This window comes from Mastigoproctus giganteus, chromosome 7 (genome assembly GCF_048544385.1).
Source record: "Mastigoproctus giganteus isolate SK-2022 chromosome 7, ASM4854438v1, whole genome shotgun sequence".
Lineage (NCBI taxonomy): Eukaryota > Metazoa > Arthropoda > Arachnida > Uropygi > Thelyphonidae > Mastigoproctus > Mastigoproctus giganteus.
In genome coordinates this window covers 195,958,129-195,983,616 of record NC_143581.1, presented here as the reverse complement: position 1 = coordinate 195,983,616, position 25,488 = coordinate 195,958,129, and the positions used below count along the sequence as shown (strand labels likewise).

Sequence of the window (25,488 nt, the reverse complement as noted above, 5' to 3'; positions counted from 1 at the left end):
CCAAATCTAGGTTTCGTCCAAAACAATGCTTGTTCAAAGGCCAAGCTAGCGTTTCTAAAGGGATGGGGAAGACACCGAGAAAAAAGAGGAAACTAATGGTGCTGGCGTATACCGAAATAAATTGCCATCTCTTCAAGTACTGACCCATGTGGTTACTTCCTTGTTCTCTGGTTTCGTTTCTGAACATTCCGCCTTAGGGCCTGAAATAGCTACGACGACCTTGTCAGTAGGTGATAGTCAGTAGTTACTAAATCTCTCGTAAGTAACCTGTTGGGACATGCCACATTGGAAGACCCTACAGCGTCGTATAAAGTTGTGAATGCTGGTTGCGCACCATTGCGTCAAATGCTGTCCGTTTTTTTTTTTTTTTTTTTTTCATTACTGCATTGTTACATACCAACTTGAGCAACTATCGAGAGGGCGCTACTATATCACTGAAAAGTTTTAGATGATTTAACCAATGAAATTTATTAGTAACATTTTACTTTGGGCGATGATTAAATTATACCGATAATTCTATAATTTCTTTTCTATTTTTAAATTCTCTTTCAAATAACTCATGTCATAGTTAATGAAAAAAAAATCATAGTTATGGAACATTCTTTGTTAAATCTCAAGGCATTATTTGTGCCTAAATACGCATTATTTTTCTAATATATTTCCTATCTTTCTGAATAATATGGATACCATACATGCATATATGTATTTATATATGTTTTTCTAATTCTTATATTATAGATCCCAGTCGGCCTCAGAGACTAACATGTAGACACCATACGTCAGCTACTATGTACCCACCTTTGTTAATATTGGTGCTATTTGCTTCTACAGTCTTTAGGATAGCAGGTAAGTAACATTTTCAGCATATTTAACTGATTTCTCATAATACAAGCAATTTAATTATTACAATTTTTATTATTACAAATTGATTTATTTAATTATTAAAAGCTATTAATCATAACGGATTTTATTTTTTAGGCTACACTGCCTGACCAAAATATTGGAAATGGGCTCATTCTAGAAATGAATCCTGTGTTTTTACCATATTTGGTATACCCTATTGACTCGCCTTGTACAGTTCGATGACATTCTTGATTTTTGTTTTAGGCCCCATCTATAACTATTAATCGTTTTGGAAGTTTGTAATTGGAACTACGAATATGTCTTGTGATTTATAAATCATTGAACTCTCTACATGCATGCATGTATGGGTCTAATATTTTAGCCAGGTAGTGTCAGTGTACTTCTCCGAAATTGTCTGTTTTCGTTAATTTTTTGTTTGTTTTTAATTTTGGGGCACGGCTATTAAGACCACGAGGCGTGTACTGTATTTGTAAACTTGTGTGCACTCTGTGGTCCGCTTGCCTGTTTTTCAGGATGAAAAGCCAGAGTTTTCAGAAGAAACACCAGAGTTTCCAAAAAGAAAAACTATACAACCTCCTCTGAGACTGACTAACTCGAGGTATGAGTACACCTTATTCTCAAAAATATTGAGATATCAGTAATGTTCACGAAAATGGGTTTTTATTAAAGAAAATTAATATAAATAACTCTGCAGATATCTGGAGCTCCGATGTTAAGTTTTGTAGAGGCTTCTGCAGGAATAACGTAACCCCTCCCTTCACGGTTCACCACTGTTTACCTGAGAAATCTTAAGCAGCAGTCTACTGTGTAATTCGCACAGACAAACGACTGCCATGACAATCATTAAAATACGATAGGTTCTTGACCGTCGTTTATACTAATTGACACTGGTATCTCTAGCTTTTTGTGCCCACTTTTATACCTGTTTCTCATCTGCGTGTGTCCCGCTCGCATTGTTCATTTCCTTCAGAGATGTGGCCAATACTTTTGAGAAGATAGTGTAAATAAAAATCATTAACTACAAAGATGATTGTTAGGATAATAATGTCGAATATTTTTCGATAAACCTAAGTATTTCAAGTGCTTCTTTTTTTTTTTCCTATTTTATGTCCATCATTAAAGCTTCCTGGGTTTTACACACAGCGGTCATAAACCAGAGGTACCTTTTCATCATTTAAATTCAGAACCATCTCCGTTGGAAACACGATTTTGATACCTGAGTTTAATAATTGTTTATATAGTAATTATACAAAGGCTAGATTACGAACGCATAACCTCTACGACATCACTTTTCTTTTTTCTTTTTTTTAAATTTGTAATGGGTTGAATCCGTATAGGTGACCTTGAGTTGGTACGCTGTGGTGAGTTGACAAATTATTCTATTGTGTTGAGATAATTTTACCTCTTTGACCTTCTTGAATGCGTGAGGAAAGTCTGAAACTGTTACATAATGATTAATCCTTTAAAGTAATTATCCCATGCTATAATGGCCAACTCAGGTATTGTTTGGCATTCCACAGTCCAAGCTTTAAAAATGTGTGGTTACCAGCGACATGCTTATCTTGGCTGGTATGCCAAACAATTAGTAATTTGACGCACAAGGTCACCCGATGTTCCTTTGTCCGGAGTAATAATGTCAAATTGGTAAACAAGAGACGATGCCACTACTGTGTATACGGTACAGGCTGGTACTCGTGAGACCGGAACGCACAGCAACTTAAAACAAGCTGGTGCACACTTTTACCTGTTTATTTATTTGTTTCATTTTTATTTATTACCATTATTTTTTTTTTACCTGCATATGTCCCTTGAAGAAGTGTCCGAGACTTTTGAGAGGATAGCGTATGCAAATATTCTCTACAATACTGCAGTTTATGTGGTTAAAACAACTGTTAAAAAAAAAAAAAAGTGAAAAAGTAACATTCTACAGGTGGCATTCAACACGCGATCGTTGCTAAGGTAACCAGCTGCGATGGCAATGCTACCTAGAAATGTATAATATCCTTTTTTGATTCTTGGTTTTAGCTTTTTAAACTTTCTCTTTAATGCTTTGCGATTCGTTTTTCAAAGATTTCTTGGGTAAGGTAATGATGAGAGGGTGGGAATTTTGGCACTGCGCCTGGCAAGTACGTCTGCCCACACAAAAGGGCCGTAACTGTGTCGTATTCAGCAATGAGCCAACCCTTACCGCCGACTCGGTCCCACACAAACTGAACAATGTGCTACAGTTAACGCCCCATTTACATCGGTGTGAACGACCTACGGGTCACGAACTGTAGCTACTGAAGCTTGCAGATCGTTGGACTGCCCTTAGGGCTTGTGGGATATCCCAAGAAACACGCTTTTCTTCTTCTTTTATTTATTTTTTTATTTTCGCCCGCCCCTTCACATGTATACATATCTTGATTGCAACTGTAGACCCTTCGGAGATCGCAATCATCAAAAGTAACGAGATATACTTAGCGGGTACACAGCGCCATCTGGCGTCAAGGAAAAATGACATAAATTAGGAAAAGTTTGAGTATGCGTTTTCGTAGGAATTTAACTCGATCAAATAACATTTATAATACCAAAATAATTGTCAATTTATTCATCCACAAACGATGCTAAATCACACTAAAGATAACTTTCCACTAATTTTTTTTAACTAAAAAAAATTAGCTAGCTATTAAGGCATTTATCTCTAATTTTCAAGCTGTCAGAAGAACAAGAGGATTCGGAAACCTCCTTACTCATTTCACTCCCCACTTCCTTCCCCCTCCCCTCTCGCCATGTATATAATCTCTCGGTTTGCCAGTTCACAAACGTGCAACTTCAAAAAGGAGGCTCTGAGCTCTCTCTCGTGCACACAACACACGCGCGTGCATCGGTGTCGAAGAGTTATTCATCACTAGGAGGACCACCTAGTTCCCTCCTTTTTGACTGACACGCGCGCTACGGACGCCGGTGAAAGGTAATACTGCACCAGATGGTAAGCTGTTGTGACTTTTTTTTTTTTTTTTTTGCCCTCTTTTCTCCCTCTTTACATACACCCCAAGTTTTTTTTTTTCTTCTTCTTTTTTTCACTCACTTCCAGCATTTGGGCTCGTACCCCACGTGCGTGCCTCTTTTTATCCATATGGACGCTGAATCTCACGAAATCCCTCCTGGGTATTCATCAGTTCATTACTAGATGGCAAACGTGTGTGTGTATATATATATATATATATAATATTAGGTGTAATTTGGTGGTTAATTATAAATGACATGTTTTTGCAATGCTAATGCTAAGATCACGAACAGTGTCCAGAGAGACACGTGCACTAAAGCATATGGAGAATTTTTTTCCCCCCGTGAATTTTTACATTATTGTTAAAACTCGGATACCCATACGTTCCAGTTAAACCAGACAGTCTCGAAGATTTAACGTTATTCACCAATAAACTAAACTAATATGTCCGGTAATGCATATATTAAAACAGGATATAAATACTGACGTATTTAACACTATTTCATTATTTTATTTTCAATATTTTCGGATACTATGTTAGATTATTTCTCACTTATTTTGAGAAATAATCTAAGAAAATCAGAATGTCACACAGTTTTGTGAATGTATTAGGAATTGGTTGTTTTTGACAGATGGTGTTTTTAAAAATTGTTGTTGAACAAATAGAAGGTATGTAATATATATATATATATATATATTTTTTTTTTTTTTCACATTACATCGGTTCGTTCGAGAAAATGCATTCTAGCATTGGGCAGTGGCGATAGCAGAAGAGAATCCATATATCTTTCGCTATCCACATTTCCTTTGATGATGCTAGAGCAGATTTTTCCCACAAAACGTTGATGTAGTATTGAATTAAAACAGTGGTTTTATGAAGCTTTTTAAAGGAAAGAAAACGCCTTTTTTTAAGGAAAGGCGTTTTCTGTTTTTCGGGAAATTCTTATAGGTTAGGCCTGGTTTACTGAAAAAAAATTATATATTGTAGCTCACTATTAATATTTTAATGAAAAACAGAAAAAAAGCAATCGAAAAAAAAAATTATTTTCGAAAATCGCTAAATACAGTTCCAAGGTACGAGTACCTTGAAACTTAAAAGCCTTTTATTATTTTTCATAAAAGTTCCTAATCATCTATCAAGAATATGCAGTGCAGATTAACTGGGGAGAAAAAAAAAAAACTTCCTCTAAGCTCCTACTTACGTAATGCACGTAAGACTAAAAAACCACAGCCTAATTAAACTATAAAAACTAGTAGCATTGACTCAGAAGGGAAGAAATTCAAGTTTCTTTTTCAAAGAAGATTTCGTCTTCACCAAATGTCCAACGATGAACTTGACAGCAAACACGCATCCTGCCTCAACTTGCCATGGCGTGTGTCGCACATGAACGGCGCGTGCTTCTACGTGCGCTTCAGTAGAGCGTATGATCAAGAATACACGGAGTCGACCAACAAGTCCTTTGCCAACTGTTGCGATATAATGTGCGAATTATTTAGCTTATTTATAGTTCCATTTATCTTGAACTCCGTAAAAGTCTATTACTGATGGTACCGTAACACGGTGTTTATGATATTCTTAAAAAAAAAAAAAAAAAAAAATGGAGCACCGGGAAAGGAAAAAAAAATAATAATCCTTTTTTTTTTATTATACGTTATATAGAGTAATCTTTTGGCACTCATTTCAATAGCCGTTAACTACTCCCTTTGTAACATATGTGCAGGACACACTGAGTCTCTATCCCCCCATACATTCCTCCCCCATTTACGGCAGACCTATTTACTTCTCCGTATCTCTTCCACCGTTCACCGCGACGCAAGCCACTCGCCCTAGGGTCACCTTCTCACCTTCAAAACATACGCTACGTGTGCATTGCACACGCGCGTGCTACTTGGCAGCCCAACGCACACATTGTCTACTAGTACCCCTGAAGGTCGCAAAGTATCGCTCGCACACGTCAACATGCGTGCCGTGAAAAACTGTAGGGCATGTCGACTTCTTTAATTTATCAAGCAGTCGGGCTTTGATGCGGTGTCGCCGATAAAGTCGACAATCGTTTCACAGTATTTCGTGAGTTGCCATGGTTACTTACTTTCCACGTGTTTAACAGTAATTCGTTCTAATTACAGCAAACAGATGGGTCTCCAACAGTACGAAACACCAGTCTTTTAATGGAATATAAATAACCCGTTTTAAGCTTTTTAATAGTGTGAATCCACTGCGCAGGTGGTTTCCTCGTGTCACTTACTGCCTGGTTTCCATGGCAATTAACAGCTTTTTTCTTCGTTTCCGAGTGTCGCGATTATTTAATCCCAACTATTCATTGATCCTGACTTTCTTACGTTTATGTAGATTTCAGCATTAATAATTGCTATTTCTTTCCCCACCCCACACCACCCCTGAATATGAAGAACGGCTCCACGCGCCAAACAACGTGCGCTCCGGAGCAGCTGAGCGTTTTTTTTTTTTTTTTTTTTACTTTTTCCCATTAGTATATAATCGCACCGGAGTTAGGCTTGTTACCTGCGTAAATTACGTACGTTTGCGGACACCTGCACCGTCTTTTACCATTGTTATCGGTCAATAATTAACCCCTCCTATATCTGCGGGCTGATAACGGATGGCGATAGAAAATAGTTGGCGAGATAGAGTATATAGGAAAGGTGTTTTTCAAATCGTCTGTGGATTTTTTTTTTTTTTTTTTTGTTAGGTCTTGATTTATATCTCAAATAAAACTATCCGTTTTCTTTAATACAGATGCTTACCTGGAACAAAACAATTTTATTCATCAGTTAAAAATTTAAATGAAAAGGGGGGAGCCCAAATTCAGTATCATTAGCTGTAGCTACTGTTCATTTTTAATCTACAATGTACATTTCCACGGAAGTATTGTTTAAAAAAACCAAAAAAAAAAAAAAAAACCGATTACATCACACTACGCGCTACCGGCGCGAGCGCGAATTTGACAACGGATGCCCATGAGCCACGCGGCACGTTCTACTGCTTGTGTAAACTTTTACGTGTTGGCTTACCTAATACAACAGAACATTTCTGTAATTTATTACAGGCGGATTCGGTTCCCCCGCTGCAACAACAAGCACTGCCAGCCAGCTTTTCAAGCGCAATTAAACGCATTGACCTTATGTAAACTTGCGCATTATGAATGAAATTTATGAAGCTGCGCGCATAAAAAATTTACTGTCAATCTATTATGTCCGACACAACTCCATGTGGCCTGGGGAATGGTGTAACGCTATTCTATTAGCCAACGACCTGGGTGGCATTCTCCAGTTCTTTTAAGGACAGGGGGTGGGGGAAGGAGAAACGGGGGGAGGTGAGTAATGGCTTCCTGTGTTGGCCACTGGATTAATGCAGTGCTAACGTTCAGGGGTGTATATATTACATCGAGTTTGTTGTGGGAAAAGCCGTTTTGCTCAACACTTTCTCGTGTGATTCAATTGCCCTTTCTCGCGCAGTTGGAATCTTCATGGAAATCGGCAGAGTTCCGATAATTGGGAGTAATAATCCCAATTATCAGACCGCCACTTCAGAGATTGGGCAAGACAGATAGGCTGTTCCAATAATTGGGATTATTCCCACTAATCAGTGACGCCCCATTCTGGTAATTTATCCCGAAAACAAGATTTGCGTTGATTCTTTTATAGGCTTATGTCATATGTTAGGCCTAATTTGGGTTGGTTTTTTTTTTTTTTTAAATCTCCTCCTCTTGCACATGTCTTCTTATCGACAAAAGTCCCGTCTCATTTTTCGAAAAGATGAACGAGATCACGTGATGAAAGCGGCTGACTTGCCTGTGCATATACACCGTAAATTCTGCTTTTAATGAGGCATCGCTGCTATAATCAGATGATTTTTAATAAATAAAAGAAAAAAGGTTGGATTCTTTAATTTAATTTAACATTTGTCGGTTTACCTTTTTCATTTTAACATTATCATACGTAACAGTGTTGGTAATTAACTTAAGTTCGTCAGTGTTTGTAGATCGAAGCTAACCGGAAAAAATACATATAACTTGTTTGTAAATACATATATATTTTTTTAAATAATAACGATAAATTCAAAAAATTCAATTTCCGAAAGAGTTCATTTCACTAGTCGTCAGAGCAATGGAATTACCAATCACTTGTCCTGCAACTTGGCTAAATTTTCTATCATAATTTTTATTACAAACCTGAAAAATTAATACCTGCATCTTGTACTATATTTCTAAATAACAGATACGCAATGTACAGAAATATTTGTATGCCCCATTTTTCGTTATATTTTGTGTGAAGCCACGCCGATCTAGAACAAGGAATGTTTTTCGTGTTCGAAATGCAAACGAACAAACAAACAAAAAAAAAAATATATATATATCTATGCTAAACTTTTCTAAAAATAAATTTGTCATATCCTCTGTAAAGAATCATAGAACGATTATGTATCTAGAAGCAGAATTTTCCCTTTAATATACGTATTTGAATGCAAATGAAAAATTACGTTTAATCCTAAGTTTCATTAAGTTTAATATTCAGAATATCATCGGTTAGGAATAAAGCGAAAAGATGATAAAATGTAAAAATGTAAAAACGGGAATCTAATTACTATCTTTATGCACTAATAAGCACTTCTATAGGGACCAAGAACTATCAATGCAGAGATAATACACAATAGTAGCTCTACTAATTTATAGTAGAACTAATATATATATATATAAAGAGAGAGAGAGAATAGAAACAAGAAACATGTTTAGAACGGAGGAAGGTATCAGAAATCAGCTGACTATTGCAACCAGGTGGCTAACACCAAAATAAAAGAACTCAAAAAATATCTAGACTGTATCGGGCTACACTTAAATGAAAACAAAACAGCGCAAATAACCTTCACAAATAAAATAAATCTAAACAAAATAGAAATATATATGAACGACATACTTGTCCAAAAGGTTCAGTCACATCTTGACCTCGGACTCAAATGGGACGAAGGGCTGAATCTTTCCGCACTTCGCATGCATTTCGTAAGAAAACGAATGCGGCACTCTGGATGACCAGGCAGGAGCTCATCGGCATTAGAGACCCCAGTTTGATGAAGCAATATATCAACGGATGTGTTATTCCAATTTCCCTACACGCGTCGCATATCTAGTCTTCAGCTGTTGAAAGCAGTAGCAAAGCTTTCCTCAGGCTTGAATACTGGCTCTTGAGGTGGCTAAACAGAATTTCAGCTAAGTCTTTTACCATCTCAAGAGCTATATTATACTCCAATCTAGATGTCACACCCTGGAGATAATTGCCACAAGAAATATAATGACGCTTGCTCAGCTCTTAAAGAGACTGCTGGATTCACCGAAAGCCCGAGAGTGGATAATAACACCCGGCGAAAAACAAAGACGAGTTCCAGACAAGGAAATGCAACTCAGGACCCCATTTTTATTTATTTACACAGTTGAATAGTTTAAGAAGATTCTTTCCAGCAAACACTCTAAAGCTGTTCAATATCCTAAATACCAACGCTGAAAAACTTAGCACAAGCAAATCATATAGAAAAGAAGTGCTTGAAAACTCCTACCTGCAGATACAGCGCCCTCGTCTTCCCGGCATGAGCGGGCGGGCTTTAGGAATCCCAACCTCATCATGAAATATATTGCAAGATATGTCCAACCTATCGCACTCTACTCTCACAGAAGAAACCGGCTGCTGGAAACAGTAAAATGAACTTTCAAGTTTTTATTTTGTATTAAATTGTATTATGTTGTATCACTGTCTTATCTGAAGTTACGTTGTTTCATGCTACATGTACGCTATTCAGCTGTAAATATTTGCGCTTATGGTGAAATATGGCGAATCTGCCTACATTGATCAATTCAGAAGATATGCTTTAAATGTACTGTAGGCCGCCGTAGCCTAGTGGTCAGGCGCGCGGGTGCATAAGTACACGTGCCTTGAGTGACCGGGGTTCAAGCCCGTGACTACTGAATACGGTGCTGTTTCTTGTATTCTGTCTATCTTGTGAACTCCTCTGACCGTTTGGTCGTCCCGGAGTATAAACAGAAAATTTATTTTATTTTTTTATAAAGTTTTACCCGTTTATATTAATTAAGCGGTAAGCCTTAAGCAGATAACAGTATTTCCAGCATTGTGTAATCCAGATAAGTTTCACAAATATTGCATAAATCAGATAATTATTACATGTATTTTAAATTTGTATATAGTCTTATATTTTGTAGCATAATAGAATATGTATTTTCACCCCCTGGCCAGTAGAGCTGGTGTCTCCTAGGAGAAATAATAATAATATACTACGTGTGTTTTGGAATGGAGGAGGGGGGTCTGTAAATTACGTGTGTTCTAAGGCAGATCTGTCTGTTTGAGAGATGTGGTTATCTGACCTTGTTGAAGACGTCGGAATTCCGAGAGGTAGCAGAGGAAATAGACAGATAAAATAAGCACAGTATAAATGGGCAAAAGGTATACAACAATACAGACAGACAGATAGGGAATGAGAAATGGAGGGGAAGGTCAGCGACAGAAGTGCGACTCAACAAACAATTGCAAGGTCCCGAATCGCGATCTTTCCAGTGTAGCAAGCGCGTCTCACAAAGAGATTTTGCGTTCCCTGTTGTTATTGTCGCAGACGAAGTTCGCGAGGCGAACGCTCAAAGAAACGTGTGTCCACGGCGCTTCTGTGTCCGACTTGAAAGGGAAATGATTTGGTTTTCCTTGATTCTCTCTCTCCTGCCCTCTCCTCCCCCACCAACCGACACGGTTGTTGGTGTACTTCGGTCGGCAAGCTACTGGCATGCCCTTGTGACCTCGGCGAACCCCTCGATCTATTATTGGGCAGCGCAACAGTCGAGGCAGCATGTTCGGAAATAACCGTACACCAATAACGAGCAGGTTTTCCAGAAAGGACAGAACGTGGAGGGCGTGGGTGGGTCCCCCGCGCGTGCTACAGCTTGGGACATGCATTGTTTCGCAGAGGTGTGTGTCAAAGAAGCCGCTAACCCAGCTGTGGTACTAAAGTTACCAGGGAAGGAGGGGGAAGATTACCATGGTCGCTGTGACACGATACTAGTGACGCAGCCGGGAAACTGGAGCCAGCCATCAGGTGGGCAAGGGGCGATGCCAGATGGAGAACTGCATCCCCGCTTCATCCCTCCCCTTCACTGTTCTCTAAGGACTGTTTGGAGATGTTTACCTGAGTTCACTCACTAAACTTACCGAGCATCTGTGTAATTAGTCACGCACTAGTTATTTTTGTTATTTGAATTAGAATAGACAGTTAATGCGGTATTGGTTTCGAATTTTGAGCCAACTACTGTAAAATGCGGCATATTTGGCAACTGGAGAAACAGGAGAAATCATCAAAAAAAAAAAAAAAAAAAAAAACCACAAGCAAATCCCTATAAAATAAAATTGAAAACTGAAATGACGTGCGAATGAATTGACACTTTCACTGTTGGGACACGCAGAAACATCGAGAATTGTTTTGCAACTCAAAAAAAAAAAAAAAAAAAAAAAGGAAAGAAAGGGTATCATAAATCAAAACTTGTCGATTTTCACTTTTTTACAAATAATTTTAACGCTGAATTTTTGCATTTGCAGTTTCACCATTACGTTATAGTTAAGTATTAAATGCCTTTGCTCATTTCTCTTTTGTAAGTGGGAACCCCGTTGGTCCGCCTAAATGGCGGGAGGGAGGAGGAATTTCATTGCCCTATAGACTTCATCGAACCAGTTACGACCCACTAAAACGGCGCAATTTTATAAAAAGTGGAAAATTTGCGCAAACTCCTTAAACCTCTCCGATCCGCGACCGTCCCGTATTAAATCGTGACCAAATGCTCGTAAGCTGAAAGGGAGACACCACCTGGCTGCGGCAGAGAATGCTAGTGAATCAGTAGTCTAGACATCCCTCCCAGCTGGCATGAGGGTAGAAGCCACCCGCTACCTCTACGCGGAGTTCAGTAGGAACTTGCGGCAGGTTGTAAGCAGGAAAGGAAAGGGGAAGTTGGTGAGGGGAATGAGGAGAGGAAAGGGAGGGATGGAGATGGGGGATAGCAATCCCTAACGGTACCTCACCTGTCTCCGCCGGGAATGGTAGAGACCAATCGGCAGCGAAAGCCCCTCCATCTTATGGAATAGGAAAAGAGGGGTGGGGATTGTTTGTCGTGGTCAAACCCCCGGAACGCCGGCCAGCTGCCTCAGGAAGGCCACTAAATGGTCACCGCCGGCGCGGGCACGTGTCAAGAACACGCGACAGACGGTCATGCCCCCTACAAGAAGCCACATTTCACCTGGTGGAGCAGGAGAGTGAATTGATGCATCAAACCGGACGGGGGTGGAATGGGGAGCGTAACTTTTTCTTGTAGCAAGATCACTCTCCCTCCTTGTATCCCCCCCTCTCCCTATACAGTATTGGTTCTACTCCCCATCCTTCCCGAATCTCGAGCAAATATGCAATGCTTGGCAGCTTCACCAAAACAACTATCCATTGTCCTAGCAGCCACATGTTCCAGAAATGCTACTCTCTCCGCTAGATGGAGCTGATCTAGTGTGTGTGCGTGTAGTGGCCCGGTGGGGAAACAGAGGGAGCAGCGAGTCTCTGGATGTAATATTTGCACATTATCGATTAACGTGGTTCAGTGAGCAAATAATGCATAAAGGGAGTTAGTGTTTCTTAGAAATCCCTTGAGATAACAAAATAAAGTTTTTATTGTTAAAATATAACTATATAAGCACACTGACATAACCTTTTCTATTAAACATTAACCGTCATTGTCTTTTCTATACTCTAGGGGTTCTCAAACTTTGAAATAGCAAGAACCCATAAAATGATAAATGAACTATGTGCGACTCCTCCCATGGATAAAACTAAAGATTTCATTTGGGTTAGAGTTTGGCAAGTAATAAATATACCACTTACTTTTAATAACTAAATTAATCTATATATCAAATAAAAACAATAACAGAACGTCCAAACTTTATAAAATAAAAACTTTTCAACGGAAATAAAAAAAATCTAATTTAAAACCTGAGGGTTTTTTTTAAAATTTGGAATCCTCTTTATTTATTTAGCCTTTAATTATTAAAATGTATTTAAAATAAAACTAGCAAAATCTGTAAAATTAAAAAAAATCAGCTTGAGACAAAAATTTGTCTTGTTATATAACTTCTACTTCACGCGTTGTGCGAATTCCACTTCGTGACATGCAATTTTTATTTTATATATCAGCTCAACGTATATAGACTTACACAGAATGTCTAAATCTTAAATCTATATAAAACTATATAATTTGACCAAACAATATATTTTACGTCTGGTAAACTTTGTTAACTAGCTTTAAGTAATGCATCAAGTTCAAATATATTTACACACAACACAATTCAAATTTACTCTCTGGCTGCTTGGCGTACTTTATATATTCTCCACTGAACTTGAGTCTAATTAACTTTAGAGCAGTTCCCTGACGTCCACAAAATTACCTCCTCCTTCAATCGCTGTCAACTGATAGAGTCGTATGTCCGACCAAGACAGTTCTAATGAAGTATCGTCCATCAACAAAAGGATAGGACCTCCTAGGGGGCTAACCAACACGCTGTAATGACCATACGGCAGAAGGAGATCACGCTAAACCCCTGTAGTTCATAGAGGGGAGAGAAAGAGCCGAGGTCGCTAGCCAGGTGAGAAGCGGTATCTGTGATCCGAGCTTTCGGCAAATGGACGGTCATTTGGAAAAAGCTTCGGAAGGACACACAAGTCGACAAATGCAGCGTCTCCCAAGCAGAGCGCACCGGCAAGGTCATAAAGTCTTCTGGTTTAGAAAGGAGCGGGGAGAAGGTGAACGTCAACAAGGGTCATTTGTCTAAATGTAAGCTCGTTACCGTGATGTATCGTCTTCCCGAAAATGTCCAAGTTACTCAGGAATGACAAAGAGCCAGTGAATTGTGTGTTGCCCACTGACTCTCTCTTCTCCTTTTCTCAAGTTGGGCTTTTGTGACAAGTGGGCTATGGGTAGATCGTAAACACGACGCTATTGGGTTCTTTTAAATGCAGTTCTCGTCCCCCCCCTCTACGAATGAATGAGAGTTTAGCAGTTTTAGACTAGAATATGCACAATTCATGAAGCATGCACCAAATTATGTAGTTCTTTGTGGTCGCTTCAGAATCATTCCTCTTCACTCTAGACAACTCCACGGGTCTCTTTGTCTACAATATCATAAATTCTGTTATCGATTCTCCATCTCTTATTGAACAAATACCTTTCGCTATACCCCCTTTGAATTCTCGTTATAAAATTAATTTCTCACTGCCCGTTCCTCGTACTCGTCATTTACTTGGTTGTCATCTGTTTCGTTTTATTCAGTTATTGAATAATTACAATATTGATTTTACTCTTAATCCATCTATCTATAAGAATTTGCTCCTTACTCTGTTTTCTTAATGTTGTAAATTTTTTATATATTTTTTCTAGTTTTATATTGATTATTACTGTTTTGTATTTTCTGTAGCTCCTAGCGTTCTCACCTTTATTTAGGGTCTGTGTGCTCTGTGTGTGAGAAACGTGTATATATAAATAAATAAATATTTTCCGCATTTTATTGGTCAGTTTCAGGAACATATTTCGCGTTTTCTACAATAAATTATTTATTTTAATTTTTGTTTTTCCAGAACTTGTAGATTAATCCGAAAAGACAAAAATAAACAAACATACATATATTTAACTACTGGCAAAAAATTTAAAGCAATATATAAAGCATATAAACAAATATAAAAGCATATCAAATTCACTGTGGCAGGACGAATTACATGTTAATAGATTTTTTTTAAGGCTCAGTCCAGCATGTTAAAAAAAAAAAAAAAAAAGGTAAACTACAGCCATTATCAACCCACTGCAGGATGGAAGCCTTCTCAACAATTCACGCTGAGGGAAATGGACCATAATCTACCACGCTGGTCCAGTGCGGGTTGGTAGATCGACCGTATTTAGCAGTCAGGGGCTTGAACCCCGGTCTAACTCAAAGAGCGTGAGCTACTGCACTCCCACCCCTGACCACTTGGCTACGTTAGAACACTGGATTAAAGCACTTCCATCGATTATGATATTATTTTTATATATTATATAATGCAAAAAGGTCCAAGCGAAGAGCCTTGTGAGACTTCAATAGCTCAAAAGGAAACAAACTGATCGGGAAAAAAAATTACAAAATTTATTGAATGATAATATATTTACCATCCATTCGCACTGGCTACTCATTTACAGTGCACTGCACGGATAACTTCTGATCACTATAAATATTTTTGAATAAGTTAAAGCGAGTCGCACGCAGTGAACAGAACCCCTTGGACATGTCGATAAAAATATTATCTAGCTTTATATAATGTTTCTATCAAATTGTATTCGTAAACCGTCAAACTTTTTTTTTATATTATAGAATTTTAACATATATTAAATATCAATTAAAAACGATCATTTTTATTTCAACTCTTCAAAGCTTTCATTTATTTAGTAGCAGTTGCCGTGCTAATACAAGCTTAGGCAGCAGTTGATGCTGTGCTAGAGTAAAGCTACCAAAGTAGGGCAAAAAGAGAGGCCATGTGTCGTACCGGAAAGAACTCTATTGAGGTTTTCAAGAAACGCCCGTGAATGCCGACAGCGTGAGTCGCAGTGGCAAAATCAAAGGAAGAAAAAAGTGACATTTTAACATTCGGAAGTAGGAGGTTCATCGATGCTCTACATAAGCGGAAATTCCTTGCATAGACTATAATAATTGTGATAATTGAGATTGTAAATACTCATTAATTCCAACATAGAACTCCATCACCTTTCTTTCGTTGACTAGTAGCGCCATCTATTGTTGCAAGACTGCATTAAATACATTGGTAGGTTAGCATGAAGTTATATTTTAAATCCTTTTGAATGAACTGTTCGTGAAGAGCACTGAAGGCCCTTTACTGTCTCTAGAACATCCCTGAATCAAGACTTCGCTGTGTGTCTAAACGCTACGGGGCCCTCATATCCTCGGGATAATGGCAGAGGTGTGTCTTGTCGGGAATATCTCTTAAGCCAGTGCTAGTGAAGTGCGATTACGACTCCGAGGTGGTGGTTGGCGGTGGAGGTGGTAGTGAGAGGTTAAGGGGGGGGGGATTATTTCTTCCACCTTGCTAGGGAGATCTCGGTGATTGCTGTGTCCTTTGTCGGGAAGGCTGGAAACTACGGTGGTAGTCCGAAATTACCCCCCTTTGTAGACCCCACACGATGTTATTGAGTTATCAGGGGTAAAAAGATAGAATGAGACCCCTAAGCCATCTCAAGAAGGTGGGAGTAAACTGTGTGTGTCTAAATTTGTGCGTCTCTAATGGTCTAGTTCCGCCTTTATCTTTGTCGGCTTTTCACACTACCTTTCTGCTTAAGCTAATCTTTATTCTTTATCCGCGAAGATGGGAAGACTTCTTAATTCCGTTCTTGACGACCTCTCAGCTAGATGATAATGACTTGTCAGATCCTAATATTCCTGCGTTGAAAAGATTCTAAGAAAGCGACACCTACAGGTGGACATCGTAAATTTCGGAATTAAAAAAAAAATAATAATAAATAAATAAATTCCTTTGATAAAAAAAAAAAAAAGAAAAAACCCCTCCGTAGTTCCGGAGTGAATTCTATCAGAAATGAATGAATTTCCTTTATGAAAATACCACGAACTGAAATTAACCCTAAATTTCACGTGACATGTTTTTTCAGATAATCAGAAGCAAAGCTTTCAGAATTGATTAAATAATTAATTTAATATTTATTATCGAATTGGAGAACTATGGATAAAATTCCGGAGAATGGGGAGGAAACAAGCGAAAAAAAAAGGAGTGGCACATTCCTGTTTCCATTAATAATTGCAACAGAAAACGGAGAACAATAATGAAATAAACATCAATAATCACAAAAGAAAACGAACTTCTAAAATAGTGAAAAGGACTGAATGACAAGTGGTTACCATGGAAACTAAGCTGTAGTATGCGCAATATTGACGAAATTAATTTTTTAAGATGCAAATCTTCATCGGAATGGATGAAAATTGGTTGCCATGAAAACTTGCGTAAAACATAAGTATCATTTATTTATGCTATATGGCGTTCTAATGATCGGAGAGTCATGAAACGTTCATGAATAATTACTTCTGTGTTACTGACCAACGGACGCCAATAGATATAGTTTTATTAGCCTAAGTTGCCCTTGTTCAGTGGCGAAACTACCATACCGCCACCTGGAGGGGGTTAGATTGAGTCGACAGTTAATAAGGTATGGCTGTTTTAAATCAGCCGTGGAGTCGCTCGGAATTCTCGGGAAATGGGGGGTAAAGTTTATAGTTTCACCACTGCACTTGTTAAATCACTCTGATTAACAATAAGTTCATCGGGGTATTAATGAAAGAATTTTAACTCACCAAGCCTCTTTGTAGCCAGTTCTGTGACCAATTAAATCGCAGATTTCCCGCGGTTTTACAACACAGAGAAAGCCAGCGGGGTCCCCTGCTGTTTAAGAGCCACACCCTGAGGCTCTCCGTGTTCACTTTGACCAGTTCTCACGTTACTACGGTAATCGGCATGGTTGTAGTAAGTACTAACAGGCAACAGTCAAACACCGAAACTCGAAAACCCCCACCTACAACCCACATACGCAATAAAGCGAGCGAAGCCATGACGAAATACGTTTAATATTTATAAGCCAGCAAAGAGACCTGCAATTTGCGGTCGGAATAATTTGCCCTGAGCTATAAAGAGGTGATGAGTTGAGGATGGATTCTTGTAATTCTTCTGTTAGGAGTTTGTAGGAGGTGTGAAAACATAAAAATGGTTGCTTGGAGGAGGGACTGAGAATGGGAAATGAACGATTTATAAAATCGACTGTATGCTTATGTTGTGCACGTTTAGAAATGTTAATGCCGAAAGCATTGCATTGTACTATTGTACTATAACTATACAAATCTGTGTCGTCCATTGGGCAAAATTAATCCCATCATGCAGTGCGACGGACTGATAAGCTTCTTTTAGTCTCATATTTAATAATACATTGTTTGCTTATGTAAATTATATGTTATTGATAAATTTTGCATAATTTTCAGCGTTCTTATAAAAAAAATATATGTTGGTTCTGGTCCTTTAACCCCTTTTTCGCTTGCTCTGCTTCCCACTGACCTCCGAAGACACCGCCGAATGAAGACCACATTTGCCGTTTATCTTCTCCCACCAGCTTATTTCCAATCGGCTACGGTTTGCCATATTCTGGACCTCATGGAGTGAAAGAGGAGGGGTTAAGGGGCCAAAGAATGAAGGGGAGGTTACAGCAAGTGAATCTCTGAAACGATCATACAGTTAACAAGCGCATTTTTCTTTCAGAGGCATGCTCGTCGCGTTCCACACCCAAGCCTCGCCCACCTTCGCCCACTATGCGGCCTAACATCACCTTCCAGACGTACGCTTGCCCGGAGGCCTACGCCAAATGGTACTGTCTGAACGGCGCTACCTGCTTTGCCGTCAAAATCAGGGACTCCATACTTTACAATTGCGAGTAAGTATTTCATTTAATTTTTTTCCCTTTTTTTTTAATTGTTCATCTATGTGTTTGTGTTATTATTTAACTGGGAAGTGTTTACCATTTTGACTCTGCAAAATATAGCAGAAGACGCGCCTGGTCGTCTGCTAGAACCCAAAGAATACTTAGCGTTCAGTTAACAATGTATTCCAACAAAGTGAGGAGCGATTTTAGTTTTTATGACACATGAGCAACTATGGTTATGATGCGCCAAGTCAAGTTCCTATACACTAAACAACATGAACTTAACATTTGGTTGTTATGGCAACTGATTTAAAAGTTTGCTAATTTCTATAACTTAAACAACCTGAAATGAATATCGTATTTGGTTATCGTGGTAATCATTCTAAAAGTACGCACAATCTTAGAGAGCTGTGTAACGAGTACAATATTAAACATTTGAAATTGATCTGAAATATTTTTATCGCATTTTAAAAATGAATGTAAAAACTAAATTATTAAAAATTGATTTGATGCCGTTTTTCTTATAGATTTATTTGCTTCTTTTTTTTCTAGATGTGCAGATGGGTACATGGGACAGAGGTGTGAGTTTAAAGACTTGGATGGATCTTATCTTCGTAAGTATTCTGTCGCAATTCTCAGTCTGTATTGTCATTGAAGTACCACTAATGCAATACCATCAACCCTATTCTATCTATCAATTATCTAAAGTGGAATTCTCTTCTTATTACAGCATCCCGTGAACGGGTCATGATAGAGACAGCAAGCATAGCAGGAGGCGTGACCATAGCTGTTCTGCTTGTAGTTTTTGTATCGTTAACCTTTTACATGCATGTCAGGTAAGAATTTTATTCTTTAACAACTGTTTATTAATATTTTAGAGCACTGTCGTATAAGACGACAAGAACAGCTGACAAAAAATTGCAATGTAGTTTCGAATTTATAAATTAAATTTTTTTTATTTAAAAGCAATTTAAAGTCATTTAAACGTCTACAGTCAGAGCGGCCTTTCTGCATAAACCTAACCGTCCCGTAACTGCACTAGCCTAGTTAGTCAGTATAAATGTCAACTACACTATCTAGTTTTGGAGCCCAGATTGTATGGGGGGTCCCAAAAGTAGATTCAGCATTTTAGTTGAGAGTTAAGCGGGCTAGGTGGATCTAGTGATCATCCAAAGGTGAAATTTTGAGGGGCCACAGCTGAAAAATATGCATTTCATTTTAATGTTTTCAAAGACCATAATAAGAAATTATGTTTATAAAAAACCATGCCCGTTCTGACTCCCCCTTCGGGTGCTCCCTTCAATGAAATCGTTCAGATCTTTTATGGACAGCCTGCATATTCACATAAGTTTTGATATCTATTATTATTAGAAATAATAGTAATAATACTTTATTGGAAAAATAAACTTTATTTTGAAGAAAAGAAATACGAATTTACAAATATTAATTAGGAAAATGAGGGAATTCTCAAAGGTTCTGAGTGCTGGAGTCTTCGGATGGGATAAGGACGTCTTGTTTTTTTTTTTTTTTTTTTTTTAACAAAAGCCTGTTACATCATCATTTAATCTTACAAAGAATATATTTTGGATAATACTGTGTAAAAATTTCTTTCTGACAAATGTTTTTCTGCGATTTATATTTACATTCCCGAAATTTTTTTTTTTTATATGTTGCAATTTTTTAGCCACTACTCTGCATATTATTATTATTATTATTATCTGTTTATTTCCATAATATCAACGTTCTGACCTTTAGTTTTTTAGACTGATAACTGTTTTCGAAATTTTATCTGACTTTTGCAAATCAATAATTACGCAAATGTCAAGGAAGTATTCATTACTGAACTGAGAGGAGTGTGACGACCGAGGCACAAGCTGGAAGGGACACACGAGTTAAAGAATTAAATGGTGTAAGAAGTGGCGAAACTACCATTTCGCCAGGTCTGCCGAGTTAGAGGTGTCAGGTGAACCATACGGCTGGTTTGGTATGGTTGTTAAAGATCACATAGGGGACGTTGAGCAATCTGGCGAAGGGGAATCGATAATTTCGCCTCTGGGTATAAGTCTATATAATATATCTGGCGAGGAATGGGGACACATTTCCAAGTGGTTGCCTCGGAGGCAGAAATACTGCATCCTGGCTCTGATTTTCTGCAGCCTTAGTGCCGTCTTGATGGAAAAAAGATGAACTATAGTTTCTTGTGGGGGGTCGGTTTGCAAGAAAGGCTTTTCAGTGTAAAAGCGATATGTGGTCAAACGTTTTCATTGAAAAAAGCTGAATAATAGGATTCTTCCATTGTTATTAACAGAAAATTTATTTATTTTTTTAACTTATGACCTTATGATAGCTATGAAAATGCTCGTGATCAACAGCTGGCTCTATCGAAAAAATAAGCGACTGACAAAAGACGACAACAAGTCGAATTTGGAAGTCAGTGTGCAGAGAGAGAGAGAGAGAGATCCGCATATTGTTTTTCCGATTCTGCACGAGGATAATAAGTACGGATTACATATTTAACAATTAATTGCTGTACTCATAAATTCCTTTTTTCTGTATGGTCGTCCCAGAGTATAAATGACATTTATAGTACACATGAAGTATATGATTAAGTAGACATGGTTAAAGCCAGAAGCTATGAAAGCTATAAAAAGTCACAGTACATGTCGGACATAGCCTCTTTCTGTACATAGCTCTGAGAAAACTGTTTGCTACTTAATTGCATCGATTTCATATTGGCACTTCGCAACGAGTTTCCTTAGTATTACACCACGCTAAATAGAAGCATAAAAAATAATGTATGCCACTGCCCAGATTATGGTCTCGACCCTGACTAGAGTCTCTTCGTTGGGTAGGTACCTACCCAATGAAAAGACTCCAGTCAGGATGAACAACCCAGTAACGACATATATCTACAATATGTGAGATTTGAGATGGTAAAGTGCATGAAGTAGACATGATTAAGTGTAGAGCAGCTGTTCCCAAACTTTTATACCTTGCGCCTCCTGAAAATATTTCATAAAAATTTTACACCCCATTCCAAAATAACCATATTTGACATAAATTTATAGGTAAAAGTATACATACTTTTATAAATTAATACAGCAGTTCCCAAACTGTGCGCCGCGGGATATTTAAAATTTTCGAGGGAAACACAACGATACTCGACATCTGTCGGACACCGCGCGAACTACTAGCTCGAGGTAGTTCACAATTTAAACATCACTTATTAAGTTGTTTGGACCTCACTACATAATAAACGGAACTGTTAGGTATTTCGTTTGACCTAGGGGCGCCTTGAAAAATTACTGAGACACTAAGGGCGCAGTGAATCAAGAAAGTTAGGGAACCTCTAAATTTTATATATACTTCAATGCATTTATTCTCAGAGATTGAAATAAAATTGATGAAATGATAAAGAAAATGAAACTGAAATAAAACAGCACGCGAACTCCCCCCCCACCCCGAAAAAAAAAAAAAAAAAAAAAACACGTAGCAAATCTTGTTTGCTCAAGGCTATGTGCCGAAAGAGGCTATGCCCGATATGTATATGCCGTTTTTTTTTTTTTTTTTATATCTGTCATGTCTTGAGGCTTTTCCCCTTGACTTAACAACGACAACCCTGGGTAGTCGCATGTACTTTAAATAATAGGCGCCTCCGTAGCCAGGTGGGAAGGAGCAGTAGTGCGTAGCATTCTGTTCTTGATTAGACCGGGGTTCGAGCCCGTCACCACCAAATACGGAAAATGCGGAAAGGTCAGGGAATGACCACCGAATATCCCGGAGCAATATGGCCTTAGTTGCTAATGCTCCTAAACAACAACAAACAAACAAACTTTAAATAAATAGCAGTTACTTCTCCATTGAAGAAGTGTTTACCATTCAGAGTTGTGCAAACCAATGAAACTTGAAGCGAAATGCCTTCACAATATGAGATCGAAGTAGCAAATCCAGTTTGCTACTTCAAAGCTATGCACAGGAAGAGGCTATGTCCATCATATACTATGACATTATATTTATTTAATCCCGATAGCTAGAAAATGTCTTGACTTTTAAAAATTCATTAGACAGTTATTTTTTATTATTGTTATTATTATAATAATACTTATTATTATTATTATTAACAGATTTATTATGGAGGCCTCTTGCACAGTTACTTATTTCTATGAGGAAAAAGGCGGTGCTAAGATTGCAGTCACCTTTTTTGTTTGGTCCATTAACATCTATAGAAAAGGTCTGCAGAGAGTCTCATATCCTTCCATTTTGTTATTGTTAATACCACATTATCAGTTCTATGTCAATGGAGGCATCTTTTTTTTTTTATTAATTTTCTATCATTTAAAGGCCTTTGATTGTGAGATTCATTCGCAGGTAAAATCCACGTGCTTTGTTCCTTCTATTTTTTGTTATTGTTGAAAAAAAAAAAAAAAAAAACGTTCAAAAAGGATGAGGTCATCACAGATACTAATCTGTTCTCCCTTTCCTTGTATTTTTACCAGAGAGAGGTGATGAATGGGATAGGCAAGCAGACCTATGTGTTAACGTGACTTCAGACTAATGCTACCGGTAGAGGCGTTGTCCACCTTTGCAATTTCATGCCCTCCCACTTGCGCACAAAAACTGTTGGTCTAGCCTAGTACAGAGGTGTTGCTATGGTTACAGCAAAAGACACATCACAACGCCAAACTTCACAACGTGCAATAACAGAGGCGAAGATGGTAAGGCGTGGGGGCGATGAAATCATGGGGTGGTGTGAATAAATAAATAGATTTTCTATTGCATTTATATTCCCGGACGGCCACGTAGTGTCAGAATAGTTTACAAGAACAGTACGTGTACAGTACTGTATTTTGTGGCATCACGGGGATTCGAACACGCGGTGTGTGTACCTGGATTAACCACTCTGTTACGATAGCGTCTGTTTTAAAAAAGAAGCCAACTTTCTAGGATAGTTTCCCCACTGTCAGAAGATTCTTCCTTGACGTTTTTCTTCTCGATTTATTAATGTATTGATTAAATTGTTATTTTTTTAACTTGATAAGAAAAATGCAGCTCGGATTTCTGCATATTCTAAGTGTCTATTGTCAAATGGACACTTTCTTGTGTAATCATTTCCCCCACCCAAGACGTGTATTAAGTAATAGGTTATGTATCTAAGTAGTATATATCGTAATCTTTTTAAAATGAATTGGTATTTAGTGATCAAGCTACATATATTGTTATTTTTAGACGAAGGTGGAAGAAAGTCAGGATGATGAAAGAGTACCCAGAAATCCTGGAAAGGAAGCGGGTAGAGTTTTCTGCTGAGTGCAACCAATTTATAGCTACCTTGGTAAGTAAAAAATCAGATACTTGACCCATATTTCTGGCAATTTTTCGATATAACATTTATATGTAATGAATGTGTTTTTTTTTTTTTTTTACTTTATATTTTCTTACTGCTTTTTAAATAATTTGAATAAACTTTATATAAGTTAAAGATTATATTTGAAAAAAAAATGTTACTTCTAATAATAAACAATTTTTAAAATCTTTAAATAGTGAAATAGATTACTATAGTATTATTTAAATAATTTAATTATTATTTATTAGGTTCTTAATTTTAATATTTAAATTATCAGTGAACTAAAAACTTTTAAAGAACAATTTAATAATTGAAATAATTTTAATTAAATATCAATTTTAATAGTTGTTAGTTAAACGTTTTTGAAATATCTTATATAGGATTTCCGTTAGGATAAACTCAAAATAAGTTTAGTGCCTTTCATTAATCAATTAATGAAATTACTTTCTTCTGTAAGCATTATTGTATGAGTCTCACGATTTCGAACACTGGATCAAAATGCTGAACTCGCGTTTCAGCAGGTAATAAATCACAGAAAATCCAGTATTTTTTGAAACAACTCTAAACACGCTTTTAAGTCTTGCAGCCGAGTTTGCATTAGTTTGTCTGCCAAACATGCCTGGCGTACTTAATTCTGCAAACACCTTCATTTTTGATCTACGAAGGTTATTTGAACAGAATGATCTGCTTGCATCGTTACCATATTAATAATCAGTGGTGGATAGGGGTAGATGGTAGCAAAATTTCACCGATGAGCACTCTCCTGATGAATACAAAATTTCAATAACAGGCTCCTTCCCGACGAGGGACGCAGGTCCTTGTGGGTAGCAAGGCCAGATCAGGTTGCAGTGCGCAATATCTGCTAAGTCCATAAGGTCGCGAGCCCTCAGACTGAGTTCCCGCGATCTTACTTAGGGTCTAAAAATATGTGCGTCAAGGTGCCAGGCTATTTATATCTGGCATTAGTCCAGGAACAATGTCACCTTATTGTTGCATCACTTGCTTCAGATAAATGTTTCAGATAACAGTTATTAATAAGACAGTATTAATACTTAAACAACAGATATATTCATTGATTTCTAACTGTAATATCTTTTATTTCAGGATCCAGAAGTGGGGCATAGCATGAGAGCACCCTATGCAGTATCGCCCTTCTCTGCAACCCATCTACCTACATGTATATCAACCATAAGTCGAGGGAGTGGCCCATAGCAGTACTTATGTGATCACACAGTCAATAATTCCACGGCAGGTGGCGCTGATGTCACTTGCAAGCAGACTTTTGCTTCGTTCCTTTTCAGCATGTAAACCAAGCCATCTTTTGTCTCTCGAATCCTAACCCAGGTGATGTGGTTGGTGTTTTTTTCCTACTCCGGCCTACAGTGGAATAGTGTGGTTATGGTGGCAACCCCCCCCCTCCTCGCTCTTTGAGCGGTCATTCTCACCCAGGCGTAAAGAGAGACGAGTCACTATAGTCCGTCCAAAGAGATTTTACAAGAAACTTTATTGCAGTTAGCCTCTTTGGAGACATTTTTAATAAAGAGATTCCAAAGTTTGCCAAGGTTATTTGTGCTCTTACGAACAAAAGTACTTGTGTGTTTGTTGTCTCTTACAAGCAGGCAAATGAACTATAGGAGGAATCCATCAACCTTCGTCAACGTTTTTTTTAAATTTTTTTTTGGCCAAAGACATTTTTTCTAGTGACATATATTCCTGTAGAACTTATTTTACTGATAATATTCAGA

General features: G+C 37.8%; 1 protein-coding gene across 1 annotated transcript in view; it reads left to right on the top strand.

Annotated features, from left to right (window-relative positions):
- The window catches only part of LOC150083521 (protein spitz-like), a 32,219-nt gene extending 6,933 nt beyond the window's left edge, over window positions 1-25,286 (top strand). Inside the window, exons 2-7 of the mRNA XM_090377330.1 lie at window positions 739-846; window positions 18,243-18,414; window positions 18,955-19,016; window positions 19,133-19,238; window positions 23,629-23,731; window positions 24,848-25,286. Coding sequence (XP_090233456.1) covers window positions 739-846; window positions 18,243-18,414; window positions 18,955-19,016; window positions 19,133-19,238; window positions 23,629-23,731; window positions 24,848-24,955 — 659 coding nt within the window. The 3' untranslated portion in view covers window positions 24,956-25,286. The remainder of the gene's footprint in view (window positions 1-738; window positions 847-18,242; window positions 18,415-18,954; window positions 19,017-19,132; window positions 19,239-23,628; window positions 23,732-24,847) is intronic.
- Window positions 25,287-25,488: the final 202 nt, after the last annotated feature.